The 16,591-nt window shown below is 42.2% G+C and overlaps 1 protein-coding gene across 1 annotated transcript; it reads left to right on the forward strand.

Moving 5' to 3' along the window:
* The first annotated feature begins 11,164 nt into the window (after positions 1-11,164).
* On the forward strand, positions 11,165-16,349 carry LOC132209354 (uncharacterized). The gene is made up of 3 exons (XM_059644479.1): positions 11,165-11,486; positions 15,518-15,884; positions 16,265-16,349. The coding sequence occupies exons 1-3, from the start codon at positions 11,165-11,167 to the stop codon at positions 16,347-16,349; spliced, it is 774 nt and encodes a 257-aa protein (XP_059500462.1).
* The last annotated feature ends 242 nt before the right edge of the window (positions 16,350-16,591 follow it).

The raw sequence follows: 16,591 nt of genomic DNA on the forward strand, positions 1-16,591 counted from the left end.
AGTTAAGTTCAGAGGGAACAAAGGAGTGGATGAGACATTCAGCAGCAGATGAGCAGAGACTGAGAAGAGCCGGGTGATGTTACTGCGGTGGAAGTGGGCAGTCTTTGTGACAGTGGGTATATGTGGTTGAAAAGTAATTTTGGCGTGTGAAGTATTTCACCATGGCGATGACATGTTTGGTTCAGGCTCAGACAGTTGCCAGGGAGAGGAATAGAGTCAGTCATGAGGCAGTGGAGATTGTGTTTGGGACTGAAGGCAAAGATTTCAGTTCTGCTATTATTTAATTGAAGGAAATCTCTGCTCCTCCAGGGCCAGATGTCAGACAAGTCAGGATGGTGGGTGAACCGGACGGAATTTAGTGGTGATGGTGTTCACATTCCCTGCTGTTTCTCAGTCGTAGAGGCTGAGTATTTGGAAGATTCTGATAAGATTATAGTCAAGTTGTGTGTATTGAAAATTGCCTTCCTTCAGTCCCTTCCTTCACATAGAATCCAGAGGCTTGGGAGATATTCCCTCTCACTCTACTGTTGTTTGTTTAACATCCATATTACAGGATATTCGAAGGGGGAGATTTACAAACCCAACTATTACAACATGATCTGATGGAGTTGCCTGTCTTATCACAAATGGAATATGATCCAATTTTGAACATGGGAGCAAACAGCCCTGGAGTGAAGATGTGCACGTGTTGTGTGTGTGTGGACAAGGCTTCAGCCAATTGTCAGGCTTTACAAACCACAAATGCAGTCACACTCGGGAGAAAACAGTGAAAATGTGACAATTGTGAGGAGGAATTCATTTCCCCATCAGAGCTGGAAATTCATTGATGCTGTCACACCAGTAACAGGCCATTCACCTGCTCAGTGCATGGAAAGAGACTCACTCGTTCATTTAACTTGCTCCAACACCAGCTCGTTCACACTGAGGAGAGATCATTTCAATGCCTGGATTGCAGAAGGTGCTGTAGAAGTTTCAGGACTGCTATGCCATCAATGTGTTCATACTGCAAAGAGACCTCTTAAATGCCCAGGCTGTGGAAAATGCTTCAAAACTTCCAGGGAGATGTCATCCAATCAATCACCTTGCACCAGTGAGACCTTCTAAATGCCCAGACTGTTATATATATACTGTGGGGGTGCAAAAAGAGTTCACACATTTCAGCAGTGGTTGGATTTTGCAGTTCATCACATTCAAGACTGAAGGCAAAGTTTTAATATTTTGGATAAAACTCATGTCACTCATCTTCATTTCAAAAACAGTGTGGCAGGTCATTGTAAGGACGTGATCATGGAGTACTTGGTAGAATTGTCACGGCTTCATCAAGAGCAAGTCATACCTGACAAATCTTAGACTTCTTTGAGGAAGTGCTGAGCAATTCAGGGAAAGGAGAGCGAGTGGAAGTGATCTGTTTGGACATCCACATGACATTTGACAAGTGCCTCATGGGAAGCTGCTAAATAAGATTAGAGCCCATGATTTCAGGGCCAAGGCAGTAACAAATCTTGAGGATTGAGTGACTGGCAGAGCTCATTTTCAGGATGGCAACCAGTGACTTGTGGCATTCTGCAGGATTTGGTGTTGGGGCACCAATTATTCACATTGTTCATTAACAATTTGGACAAAGGAATTGAGGGCATTGTTGCTAGGGTTGCAGATGACACTATGATAGGTGGAGGGACAGGTCATATTCAGGAAGCAGGATGACTACAGAAGGACGAGGGACAGGCTAGGAGAGTGGACAAAGAAGTGGCAGGTGAAATACAATGAAGGAAAATGTGAGGGTATACAATTTGGTCAGAAGACGAGAGGCTTAGACAATTTTCAAACTAGTGAAAGGCTTTTGAAATCTGAAGCACAAAGGGGCTTGCGAGTTCTAGTTCAGGATTCTCTTACAATTTGTGCGCAGGTTCAGTTGGTGGTTAGGAAGGCAAATACAATATAGGCGTTCATTTCAAGAGAGCTGGAAAACAGGAGTAGAGATATACTGTTGGGGCAAAACAAGGCTCTGGTCATGCTGCATTTGGAATACTGTTAACAGTTTGGCTCAGTACCTAAGAAAAGATGTGCTCATGTTGGAAGGGGTCCAGAGATGGCTACCAAGAATAATCACAGGGATGGAGGACTTTTCATATGAGGATACGTTGAGGAGTCTCTGTTCTTGTCAGAGTTTGGAAGGATGGAGTGGGTGGGTGGGAATCTGACTTAAACTTACAGAATACTGAGGGGCCTGGATCGAGTAGACATGGAGAAGATATTTCCACTAGAGGAGAGACCAGGACCTGGGCGCATCATCTCAGAGTGAAGGGTTGACACTTTAGAACTGAGAGAAGGAGGAATTTCTTCAGAAGAGGGTGATGAATCTGTAGAATTAATTAACACAGAGAGCTGTGGAGGCCATGTCACTGAGCGTATTTCATAGAGAGATGGATTTTTTTTGATTAGTGAGGGGATGAAGAGTTATGGGGAAAAGCAGCTGAATGGTTTTGAGAAACATCAGCCAATTGTTGAATGGCAAAGCAAATTTGATGAACTGAGAGGTCTAATTCTGTTCCTATATCTTCTAGTTTTTTGGTAATAGTTCAAATGAAATTTGGTCCCTTTACAGTGTATTGCATCTCCCCTGCATTGGTAGTTGCCATAGTCCCACAGAGCCATAGAGCTGTGCTCTCACTAGAGAGAGAGAAAGAGAGATGACCGGTGATGAGTTTAACCTGAACTCCTGCTCATAAGCCCCAACAGCTAGCCCCTCTACCGTGTTCCCATGAAACTGCTGACCATCCACTTTTCCCCGTATTGTTAACCATCCACTTTTCCCCGTATTGCATATTGTTAACAATTCTCTTTCTTCTGTGCCTGTCCCTCTCACTGATAATTACCCCATCATCAACCTTCTTGAGAAAGACTGATGCTTCATTGTACCATCTTTGCAAACTGTCCACCTCTAACCTCCCTTTCATAGATGATTCAGAGTTGGGGATCAAGTGTAGTGTGTCAAAGTTCGCAGATGACACCATGCTGAGTGGTGAAGCAAAGTGTGCAGAGGACACTGAATGTTTACAGAGGGATATAGATAGGTTACCAGATTGTACTGCATCTGCCAGGCTCTTACCCAATGTTGAGATCATCCATTTTGGTAGGAAGAGCAGCAAAATGGGCCATAATTTAAATTGTGAAACATTGCTGCATGCGGACATGCAGAGGGAACTGGGTGTCCTTGTACTCGAACCAAAAAAAATTGGTAATTCAGATGCAGCAGGTAATTCAGAAGGCAAATGGAATACTGACCTTCATTGGTCAGGGAATGGAATTTATAAATAGGGAGGTTATGCTGCAGCTGCATACCACGCTGGTGAACCACACCTAGAATACTGTGACAGTTTTGGTCTCCTGACTTGAGAGAGGATATACTGGCACTGGAGGGCATACAGAGCAGGTTCACTAGGTTGATTCCAGAATTGAGATGGCTGATGAGAAGGGGTTGAGTAGACTGGGACTTATACTCATTGATATTTTAAAAAAAAATGACAGGAGAGTTTATAAAACTATGAAGAGAATAGATAAGACAGAAGCAGGGATGTTGGGCAGGTGGAACTAGAGCAGGGAGGCATTGCCTCAAATAAAAGGCAGCAGATTTAAGACTGAGTTGAGAAGAAACTTCTCCTAAATGATTGAGAATCTGTGGAATTCCCAACCCAGTGAAGCATTTGAGGCTACCTCACTGAATGATTTTTAAGGCAAAGAGTTTTGAACAGTAAAGGAAATGAAGGTTGTGGTGAGTGGGTCGTTACGTGGATCTGAATCCATGAAAAGATCAGCCATGATGTTATCGAATGGCAGAGCAGGCTTGAAGGACCAGATGGCATACTCTGCTCCTATTTCTTATATTGCTCTTGAAATTCCGTGAACTTGGTTGTCTTTCAAGGATCTATACTTGGCTCTACTAATACATCCTTTATTATATTCGACTCTAAGATTTATTCAATAACAGATGTTGAGCTAGCTAGTCTACGGTTAACTTTTTTTCCCGACATCAAGGTACTAACCTGGCAGTTGTCTAATCCTCTGGGGCTCATCCAAACAATCAAGATTCTCGTAAGATGTCTACCAGTGTATCCAGAATTTCTGCAGCTATGTCCTATGTTCCAGCCTAACAGATCCAGGAGCTTAATTGTTCTTTAGCTCCGTTAATTTTCCCAACATTTCATCTCCAATAATAATCATTGCATTTATTTCCTATCCTTGTTTTCCTTATCGTTTGGCTATGAAACAATTTTGAAATGCTATAAGTGACTTCTACTATGAAGGCTGGTGTAAAGTATTGATTCAACTCTTCTGCTATTTCCTGGCTCCCAATTATTATTTTCCCAGTTCATTCTCACAAGGGCCTGTGCTCACTAGATTTAGACAAACAGCCTTTTTAAGGGTTGTAGGAAATGGCAGCTCAGTGGAGTTGAGGGTGATCATATCTGCCATGATCTCATTAAACAGTGGAGCACATTCAATGGGCCAAATAGCCTACTCCTGCTCCAACACCTTGTGGATGGCAGTGTTTTTAATGCATGGTGGAACCGCCCACAGTTGGAAGAAAACTGCTTCATCTAATACGGAATAGATGTTCTCCAAATAGATATTATCAGGCATAAGCAATCATTGCAACTCACTCAATTCCCTTCATTGTGGAATGTTTTCTGTCATTTGCATATCAAACTCGAAGCAACGTCACTTCTCCATATAAGTGTGTATTGCTTTATCAAACAGTGAATGTGAGCCAAAGCGTGGCTTTTCCTGAATTTGTTAGGGACAAAAATATGTCTGGGGGATCAAAACATTGCCTTCTGGGAGAGATGGTGCGGAAACAATTCATTCCAGGAATTTGGAGGAGAATTGCAGGTTCAATACGAGACAGTAACTTGCAGGCATGGTAGGGTTGCAACATGAATATGGCAGGTTTATAGGTAAAGGGACAGCACCTGCAGGAGAGCCGTTATCAAATGCAGCAAAGAGATACTCAGTGGTCAGATATTTCATGGGAATAGCGCCATTGGTGCAGGAGGTGACAGTCTTGAACAAGGTGGATCTAACATGGCATGACAGGAAATGGTGGGTGAGTGAAGATGAGTACATGTCCGGGTTTGAGGCAATTTGTCCCAGTGAGCAACTGGGAGAGCAGGAAACCAGGCAAGAAGCTGATCAGATTGTCTCAATCTTAGTGGCAAAGAAGCTCCATGTATTCCTTGTACTTATTGTTGGAAGTGAGAATGGAGGAAGCAGGAGAGAGGGAGAGCCCTTCAAAAATAAGAATGTTGTGTTTGATACGAAAAAGACTCGCCACACTGCGTAATTGATCAATATCTGATTTAAGTGACACCCAGAGCACTAGCACCTTTACGTTGGTTCGCTCTTATTAACATCAACAGATTCAGAGTCTGCTATACATGGACCTGTTCTGGATGTGATTAACAGGAAAATCCCAACACCAGAACTACTTGTGACATCGCTGGTGTCTCACCAGATGGGATGAATGAGCAAATTTCTTCTCACACTTGGAAGAGGCATCTGGTCTCTGCCCTGTGTGAACTCGCTGGTGTGACTGAAAATTAGATAATGGAGTGAACTTCTTCTGACACATGAAGCAGGTGAATGGCCTCAGTCCAGTGTGAGTCTGTTGATGTTGAGTAAGTTCAGCTGAATGCTTGAATACAGTCTCACAGTGAGAGCACTTGAATGAACCTGCGTGTGTCTCAGCAGGTTGGACACATGAGTAAAGTGCTTCTCACAAACAGAGCAAGCGAACGGCCTCTCCTCGTTGTGATCTCTCTGGCGTTGCAGCAAGTATGCTGACAATGGGAGGCCTTTCTCACTCGGAGCACAGGGACAGCCTCTCCCCAGTGTGATGGTGCTGATGAATTTCCAGCTCACAGGGGAAATCGAATGCCTTTCCACAGTCCCCACATTTACACAGCTTCTCCCTGTCATGACTGTGCTTGTGTTTAAACAGACCAGATGATTAGCAGAAGCCTCGACCACACACAGAACAGGTGTACAGTTTGTCCCCACTAGAGGTGTTTTCTTTTCCCATGGTTAAAATCCAATTATAAATTCTAGTTATGTTGCATTGAGTAATTTGTCAAATCTTGATGAGATGTTTGAATCGATTTTCCTGACTGTGAGTCCTCACCCTTGAATACACAGTGAAATTGATTTAAACAGAACAAAATCAGTGAGTGAGCACCCACAAAAACATAAAGGTAGTATGTGAAATTGAGCTGAATGAAACTAGTGACCTGAGGGGAATTATCATTCCAGCACCTAAAATACCAAGATATGTATAGTTTTTCAGACATTTGATACAAAACTGGCTGTCCAAGAGAAGACGGAAGGTGGTAGTCGATGGAAAGTATTCAGACTGGAGCTCGGTGACGCGTGGTGTGCTGCAGGGATCTGTTCTGGGTCCTCTGCTCTTTGTGATCTTTATAAATGACTTGGATGAGGAAGTGGAGGGGTGGGTTAATACATTTGGCAATGGCACGAAGGTTAGTGGAGTTGTTGTAGGGTGCAATGGGATACCTACATGATGCAGAGCATAGCAAAGAAGTGGCAGATGGAATTCAACCCAGAAAAGTGTGGAGTGATTAATTTTGGAAGGTTGAATTTTCGTGCAGAATACTGGGTTAGTGGCAGTGTGGAGGAACAAAGGAATCTTGGGAGTCCACTTCCACAGATCCCTCAAAAGTGTGACCCAAGTTGATAGGGTTATAGAGAAGGCGTATGGTGTGTTGGCTTTCATTGTCAGGGGAATTGAGTTTAAGACCCGTGAGATTATACTGCAGCTCTATAAAACTCTGGTTAGACTATACTTGCAATATTGTGTTCAGTCCTGGTCACCTCATTGCAGGAAAGATGTCGAAGCTTTAGACAGGGTGCACAGGAGATTTACCAGGATGTTGCCTGGACTGGACGACAGGTGTTATGAGGAAATGTTGAGGGAACTAGCGATTTTTTTTTTCATTAGAGCAAAGAAAGATAAGAGGTGTTTAATAGAGGGTTATAAGAAGATGAGAGGCACAGATGGAGTGGGCAGTCAGAGACATTTTTCCCAGGGCAGAAATGACGATTACGAGGGGACATATTTTTAAGGTGATTGAAGGATGGTATTGGGGAGATGTCAGAGGTAAGTTTTTCACAGAGAGTGGTGGGCATGTGGAATGTGCTGCGAGCAGTGGTTGTGGACTCAGAAAGTTTAGGGATCTTTAAATGACTCTTGGATCAGCACATGGAGGATAGTAAAATGTAGGGTACGAGGGTAGATTGACTTTAGGAGGATAACAAGTCGGCATAACATCTTGGGCCAAAGAGTCTGTGCTGTGCTGCATTGTACTGTTGTTTGTTTTATGTTCTCCCAGCAACCTCACGAGTCTTTCCATGTCTAGTATCCAGCAGCAGTTATTCATCCAAATCCCATATTAAACATTCAAGTTGGTTTAACTGAATTATTACCAGAAAACTTGCTGACGAGAAAATGAAAACCTTGTTAAAAACCAACCCAACAGTACTTCTTTGCCCTCGATTGTAAATGTAAATTGATAACTTCTCCAGATTGAAAGGAATTAACCAAAATCTGTCAGATGTGTTAATTGGATAGATATAGAAACTATTTCCTCTAGCTGGGATTTGAAAACAAAAGGACATTATTTGGAGATGATGTGAAATCTTCATACAAACATGTCTTCATACAAGGGATGGCAAAAATTAGGAATGAAAACAGAACATGTTGGGAAAAATCTCAGTTATGGCAATATACGTGCAGAAATAAACAGAGTTAATGTTTCAGGTCTGTGAATTTTCATCAGGACTGGGAAACATAAGAAACATAATAGGTTGTGAGTTAGGTTTGGGTTAGACGAGTAGAAAAAGATGGTTGTGACAGGGGAGAAGGCAGGAAAGAATAAATGACAGAAATGCTTTTCCCTCAAGGCCACAGACAATATATCTGGGGCAGGAAAAGAAATGATGTGCCTGGAGCAAGTGTCTAGCGCACAAACAAACTGAAACAAGAGAAATGAAAGCAAAAAAGGGGGCAGAATTCGCAGTCTGAAAATCTTGGTGTCAGTGGTGTGTCCAGAAAGCTTTAAACTGCTGAACTGAAAGATGAGGTGCTTCCTTGAAGCTTACATTTAGCGACACTGGAAGAGTGTTGTGAGCCAAGTAAGGCAATATCAGTGTGAGTACAAAATGGAGAAATAGAAATGTAAAATCCCCGATCACAGCAGGATACTGAGAGCCAATTAAACGTTTTAAAATTGAGATGTTAGATTTTTGTTAAAAGCTTAACAAATGTAAAGGTGTAAAAAATAAGGGTCACTCCTGATTGAATTGAATGTTGAAGGAAGCTTAAGGTACTTAATGGCATCCTGCTGTTCCAAATGTTCCTCTGACACATTCAGAAAGTCCTCAGGGGATTGGAAAGGTGTTCACAAAGAATTCAAAGTGTACGCAATATCTCTTTTTTCCTTTATTCATCCACAGGATATGGGTGTAGTTTTTAGGCAGCATTTATTGCCCATCCTAGTTGCCTAGAGGGCAGCTGAGAGTTAGCCACATTGCTCTGGTTTGGGGTCACATGTCGGCCAGGCTAGGGAAGGATGGTGGGGATGGGTCTAGGCCCGAAACGTCAGCTTTTGCGCTCCTAAGATGCTGCTTGGCCTGCTGTGTTCATCCAGCTCCACACTTTGTTAACTAGTAAGGATGGCAGTTTGCATCCCTAAAGGACGGATCGGTTTTCCCCAACAATTGGCAATGGTTTCATGGTCATCACTGGATTCTTAATTCTGGATTTCATTTTATTATTGAATTGAAATCCACAATCTGCTTTGGCAGGATTCAAACCGAGAATGTTATCTTGTTCTCTGGATTAACAGTCCTGCGATAATACCATTAGGCCATTGCCTCCCCATTAGATAACAATTAACATAGAAGCAAAACACTGCAAATGCTGGAGATCTTTAGTATAATCAGTAAGCGTTGGAGAAACTCAGTTGATCAGGCAGTCTCTATGGTGACAGAAATGGAATTTACATTTCGAGTCCAGCATGACTCTTCTTTAGAACTTTGGACCAATTAAAACAGAGCTGCTTTGGTGGCTCAGCGCCATCCATGAAGAAGCTGCCAATCTGTCGTCCGCAATGTTCTTTTCCCAGAGTCTTGATTACAATAATGAAATGGTTACGTTGTAACAGAGGCCATTCAGCCCAATGTGTCCATGTCAATGTTCATCTTACCCCCTGCTTTTTCCTGCAGCCTTGGGAAATTTTTCTTTTTTGAAACATCGGCAAAGCAACCACCTTCTTCCTAAATTAGACACAGTGCTCCATTAGAGGGTGACCTGTGTTTGATATAGGTTCATCATCACTTCCTCAATTCCTTGTTATTCTTTAGGAGTTGTGCACCACCCCTTTTCCTGCCTGATAGTGACATCACCATCTTTGAAAGAGCTATCAGTTAGTCCCACTCTCCTCACCTCTCCCCTGACACTTCCTTTAAATTAGAGATCTGACACATTGCTAAAAGTTACTGTGGAATTTGCTTCCACTCCGCTTCAGGCAGGACATTACAGGTCACAATAGCTGCCCAAGGAAAATATCTCTCTCCTACATTTCTGAAAATTATTTGATATGCAGTGCTCAGTTGTTGAATATCTGCAGAATGCATTTTCGAAGTGGATTTCAGAGAACATTACTCCTGAAATCTTCAAGAAACCGAGGACACAACATACTGTATTTGAAACAAAGCTGTTTGTTGCATTACAATAATGACTTCCAGTCACATCAGTGTCATTAAATTAGAAAGTAAAATAACCAACTCTCTGAATTAATTTGTTTCAGTCCTGAATGTGAATACAACAGCAACAACAGCAGAATCCAATTCCCATCATCACTTATGAACTCATTGGTCTATCAGCGGGTGAGATGTCTGAGGGAATCCCTTTCCACACACTGAGCAGCTGAATGGCTCTCCACAGTGTAAACTCACTAGTTTTTTCGCACACAGCAAGTAATTGGCTTGTTCCTCATTGTGAATGTGCTTGTGGTCAACAAATTACCGTGTTTTTAACACCCCTCTCACAGCCAGAACACTGAAAAGGTCTTTGATTAAAGTGAACAAGTTGGCGTGAAGCAAAACAACTTATACAAGTGATTCCATGCCCATACACACAGTTGCTGGATGTTCCCTCAGTGCAAACTCTTTCATATCTCAGCAGAGTTCATGACTGAGTGAAAATTTTACCACATGTGAACATGCTGATGTTAAATAATGGGCTGAGCATCACATGCTCTCTTCCTGTCCCATGTGTAACAAACTCAAAGCATTAAATGATGCATCAGACTATGGATTATGTGTAGCCATTAAATGGTATCTGATGGATATCTGCCACTTCTCAGTTATGGAAACACAAAAATCACAATGTGCTCCAGGTATCATCTCAGTGAGACCTCACATTGTTGTCGTTGCAATTCTATGTGTTTTGAATGATTTCCTTTGTAAAATGTGCCATCATTTCAGTTTTCCACCTCCAGAAGTGGTAACAGGCTAGAGTGGATTGAATGACCTCCTCTTTTCTCAGTCGACCAGGCACACGGGGACAGAAGCGCTTCCTCCTGTTCCTGAGCAGCAGTCTCAACACTCTGAATGATGTATCAAAGTTATGAAAGGATTTGATAACAGGGTAAGTTAAATACAGGTGCAGCATTACACAAAGTCAATGGGCAATAAATATTGTGACCCTGGTTTATGGTGTCTAGAAATTTCACCACTCGTCATTTTATGCACCTGGTGTGTTACTTTATCCCTGTCTCCTTTTGTAAACAGGGTGCAACATATACAACACTTCAGTGTTGTGACACTGCTCCTATATACAAGGAAGAAAAATTAACAAGATTGAAAGACTTATGGTCTTTCCATCAGCAACTCTGCTACATTCCAACCAGACTGAATAAATGTTCCCTTTTATTGTAATATGAAAAGTGATGAAAGGAAGAGGTTAATTGAACCTGTTTGTTCGGTGACTGTGATTAATGTTAGTCTCTGAGGTTTCAAATATCCCAGTGGAGGGTCTACTCATTTAATGATAAATTGGCCCTGTTCGGTGTGATAACCCATAGTATGAATGGGAGCATTACCAACAGCACTAACAGGGATCAGCAGCTCCACAGAGATGAGTAGGAGAGATCAAAATCTCAGAACAATAGAGTGGAATGTTCCAACGTTTGATCAGAATCTGAGAAGAACAGACTGGGCTGATCCAGCAATGGATCAGCATCTGAGAACATCACACTGGAATGTTTCAACAATGGACAGAAGTTTATCTGATGATGCTTGGTTTCTTGCTACATTTTACAATCAGATATCATTATCAGGGCGCATCAAATATGCAGTTTTCATTATTCAATATTTTTATTATCCTATCTTGGCTACCGTTGGTGTCCCTAGTAAGTATCACTGTCCAGTTATTATTTCTACAAACTGTATATGATTGTATTACTTTTCTTTTCATTTACTCTAATTTCTTGCCTGTTATTGTTCCCGCTGAGAATGCAGTTAGTCAACCTTTTCATGCACTCTCTCCCTCTCTGCTTCTGAAAGTTTCCATTGTGGGTCTATGTGTTGACCTAGTCAGTTTCAGCTATGAACCACAATCCATTGTATAATTGTCCTTGTTGTGTAATATTGGGAGCATGAAGGTCACTGTCTTCTGTTCTGGTTACAAACTCCATTTCCTTCCTCTGATTCATCCCATGCCTGGCCCGTGTCTGAGGCGGAAACAGGTGAGTCACAATTGTGGTGGTTCCTTTGGTTTGAACCTTGAGCTATGAAATACTGTCTCAATCATCTCTCTAACCAGCTGTTAACACTCCCAGGTTCAAATATCCAAAATGAAATCTGAATGGATACTCCACAGCTCGTATTCAAACTCAGGCCAAAACTCCCCCCACGCATCGTCCCTGTGCGCACTCATTGATGCATTTGGGCCTGGTAATACCATATTTAAATATTCTAAAGCACATCATCACATCTGTACATGAAGCATCTCTCAATTATTCTCTGCCAATTTCCTAACTTCTGCCAGTTGTTTATATTTAAACTAATTTTCTTCCTATGTGTTGTCTATCAAACAATGATTTTCACATCTAACACTTCTCCCCCCCGCCACAAACACACACATACCTCTCACACTTGCAGTGCACTGGAGGTATAGAGGCATAAATGCGTGGGAGCCCCAGTTACTGTCACTCCGCACTGGCTGCACATTTCCCAATGTTTGGCAGTTAGCTAGTGCAAGTTATTGTATCAATATACTGGCTAAGGCTTGCAATGATCCCCATATTGGGCAGATAGATACACGAGCATGGTTTATACAGTTCTCCATACTAGGCTGGCAACCTGTCCCAGCTTATGGTGTCTGGGCTGGTTATGTGAGGCAGATACCCTTATTTTTTCCCTCATGTTTCCGAGCATATTCTCAGTTAAATTATTATCTGTTTCTATCTTGAATGTGAATCTTTGTGTGAGTCTGTATCTTTCCCTGGCCTTCATTTTTCATTCAGCGCTGCCATTGTGAAGATTAGAAACAATGAAATATTGCATGTCAGGCTGCCATTCAGTTTCCTGTATGTCTCACGTGGTGCTCCATGTTTGATGGGGTTTTAACAGCTTTGACTCATGTCTTTGAAATTTGGGCTGTGCCTGTCCACTGAATGCCTGTGTTTGTCCCTCTCAGCTGATTGTGCAATAAGTAACACAAGGAAATCCCTTGAGCATTCTTGTAAAAGACCAATAACATTCAGGTGAGTGGCTTCTGACTGGCTCCTGTTATTGAAAAGTTATCGGAGGTGCTAGTATTGGTTTGCTGGAGGTTGTGCTGTGAGGTTCCTCAAACATTCAGAGAGACCTGACGATGTGGTGACAACTCTAGTTGGAGCTTGGAGAGTGTAGTTACAGCATCTGTGTCTGCAACATGAACCCCAAATGGAGCAGAAGCTGCAGAAAGGGGAAACTCTGAAATCACAGAGTCAGTGTGCGTGGGGAACGGGATTTGCCATATCCACCCTGGTTTTACCAAGAACAGCTTCCCAGGCTTCCCTTAACACAGGAGCAAAGTATGAGGGTATCCCGAATGGACAAGGAGCTGGTCACAGAGTGGTGTCATCTCCTTCAGCAAGACCTGCAACCTCACACCAGGAGGACGATGGTGCTGCCAGCGGCTGTTAAAGCCACTGTTTCATTCAGCTTCTATGATCAGGAACAGTGGTGACATATCCATTATCTCACATCAATGTCACCATTTGGTGACAGAGCACATCTGGTGGTGGAGGTGAATATAATGTTTTCTCCCTCAAGAGGGAGCTGTTGGTTGTATCCTTGTTTTTGCAGTATAACAATACTCCCAGTGGTGTCCATGGCTCTGTGGGACCCACATGTCAATGGGGAGAGATAGACGAACTGAAAAAAAAAAACTCTCACTCCATCAATGTTGGAGTGTGACCATGCACAATACATCATGTTGTTGAATATCCAATGTCCTGGCAGAATCCACAGCCTCTTCATTCAGAAGCAGGCAACTGTGCCCATCATCTTCAGGTCTCCACATAGAAAGAAAGAAAGATATCTCGGATAAAGGCCATCCCCGATATATGCCTCAAAACATCCTCCCAGAGACCACTCCCCACCATCAAACAGCCACATCAAAATATCCCGTGTGTACTGAGACCAACGGATCCACTCGGAACATCAGAAAGAAGACCATCAGGGGGACAGAACAACATTTCTGATGTCTGAATAGGTCATAGAGAACCATGTACACACTGTACCACTAAGTCCTGTCACCGCTCTTCATTTATTCAATGCACAGCCTTTAATACTTGCTGAAAAAAATCACACATTCACAGTTACCCAAAATATATTTATTCCTTCTGCCACATTTTCCATTTCTTATCCTTTTACAGATTCACTAGCTCCTGTTTAGAAATTAGTTTCCTCCCAAATAGCATTTTTTGACAAATTTAGTTCTAATGCATTTGTTCCACCTATCTAAATCATTGATATAATTTGCATTAGTTGAGGGCCCAACACTGGTCACTGAAGTTGTTAATTCTGTTAAACTGATAAAGACTAATTTATCCCAAATTTATCTGTTTCTCGCTCAGTAATCAGCCCTCCCTGTACTCCAATGTCTGCTGTACTTTCAGGAGGAAGTGTGACCTAACACAAGGGGCAGTATATTAAGTATGAGGATGAGACTTTGCCAACACCAAATCTGTGTGCTGGGTGCTCTTACAGATGCAGTTAGAGACAGATACATCTATGACAAGTAGTTTGGTGAGAATGTTTCCCACAGTCTGACTGCTATGTACTTTAGGCCTCACCCTGCTCAATCTGTGGTGGGCCTCTGAAGATACTCTTGGTGATGAACATTTAACTACCACATCCAGAGTACATTTTGTGCCCTTGTCACCTTAAGTGTTTCCTCTGATTTATTTTCAATATCGAGGAGAACTGATTCATCACTGAGTGGTGGTGTGGTGTGCAGTAAATGTCCATTATCAGGCAATTTCCCTGACCATCTTTGGCCTGTTATCATGAGATTGCTTTGGGAAATTTCAGCTAACTCCATTTATAAATTCAAACCGGCACAAGACAATAGCACTTCACAGGAGGCTCCACAACACCGAGGATGTCACCTAATAAAGAGACAAAAATTTGCCATCACACCTCACACGCTCGGCAAACATATTAACATCTAGGATCCGACATCAAATGATCAAGGTATTGTCTTAATCTTATTGGCTTTGTGTGCAAAGTGCCAGCTGAGTCAAGTTTGGGGAGAGATTTCCACCACGAGGCTGAGTGGATCTCAACAAACTTAATGGACAGATGGGCCTTTATGTAATACTTTATCACTGATATTTATTGTGACTGGCCGGACATCAGTTAATTGAACAAAACATAACATCCCGAGGGAAGAGACCCCGGTCCAAGGAGAAGAAGACACTGTTTCGATATCCCCTCAGGCAGTTCAAGGCGTAAATACATTTTCCCTATGTTTACATTTCTTCACTACAGAGAATAGATCACATTTTAGACTAAATGACAGAAATTTCCAAACTCAATTTGTCTTCAAGTAAATGAGAGAGAATTCTTCAAGATGACAATGTTTTCACCCTTTGCATTAGGAACTGTAAAGAAGTCATCTGTGTGTGCTCTCAAGTGACTGAGTGTGTGGGAATAGTCTAAAAGTCATCTGTTCCTATGGATTTGTGACTGAGAGTTTGGGAACTAGTGTGTCTTGTGATTTACATCACATTTTTGTAATTCGGAACTTACCTTTTGTCATTTCAGTTCCAATTTGATCAATACATCTCTGAGCACAGAGAAATATTTGAAAATCACTCTTGGTCCTCAATCAAACTGGTAACTTTACCTCCAGGCTGATGTATAATTTATTTGTTTTCCTTCCTCACAGTTAATGTAGTGACAATCTACGTCCTGCTTTATAAAGATTGTGGATTGTCTCCATGTGTCAGACGTTACCTGGGGGCCATGGCAGTGGCGGATCTACTGGTCATTATCCTCGACCTGATATTGAGACACATTCCCATTGTTTACAAGGAACAGTTTTATTTCCTGTGGTACATCCCTGTGTGTAATATCCACGCCATCCTGCTTTATGCAGCCTCTGACTGTTCTGTCTGGTTCACTGTCACTTTCACCTTTGATCGATTTGTGGCCATTTGTTGCCAGAAACTGAAAAGTCAATATTGCAGTGAGAAAACGGTGACTCTGATTCTGGGAGCAGTGACTGTGTTGAGCTGTTTAAAAAACATTTTCTGGTATTTTATGCTCTCAAGTCAGTATGCACTGTGGAACGTTCCCTGGTTTTGTGATGCGTCACTCAGTGTTTATGACTCTCGTGTCTGGGTCACAATCGAGTTCCTCCACCACATTCTAACCCCGACTCTCCCATTTCTCCTGATTCTGCTGCTCAATGTTTTCACCGTCAGACACATTTTAGTGACCAGCAGAGCCCGCAGGAGACTCCAGGCTCACACCAATCGGGATGGTCAGTGTGACACAGAAATGAGAAATCGAAAAAAATCCATCATTTTACTGTTTGTGATCTCGGCCAATTTCATCCTGTTATGGTCAATGTTAATGGTGTATTCTGTATGGATCCGGATGTATAATTTTGGGTATACGTCTTTCATTCTAGGTTACTTTGTGATGGAACTCGGCTTCATGCTGCAGCTCCTCAGCTGCTGCACAAACACTACGATTTATGTCGTGACCCAGTCTAAGTTCAGGCAGCAGCTGAAGAATGTGCTGAAATTTCCCTTTACCCAAATTCATCAATCAATCAAATTCACTCATTAATCAATAAATCAGTACTTTCTCATTGCAATTCTAATTTGCAGCAATGAATTAGTCTATTTTTGTCACATTAGCCCGAGGATAGTGTTGAATTGTCCAAACTTACCACACAGGTTACAGGGCATGTTTCATTCAGTTTTCTTCAAAACCCAGGGTCCAGTGTGAAAAG

The sequence above is a fragment of the Stegostoma tigrinum genome, unplaced genomic scaffold (genome assembly GCF_030684315.1).
Source record: "Stegostoma tigrinum isolate sSteTig4 unplaced genomic scaffold, sSteTig4.hap1 scaffold_89, whole genome shotgun sequence".
Lineage (NCBI taxonomy): Eukaryota > Metazoa > Chordata > Chondrichthyes > Orectolobiformes > Stegostomatidae > Stegostoma > Stegostoma tigrinum.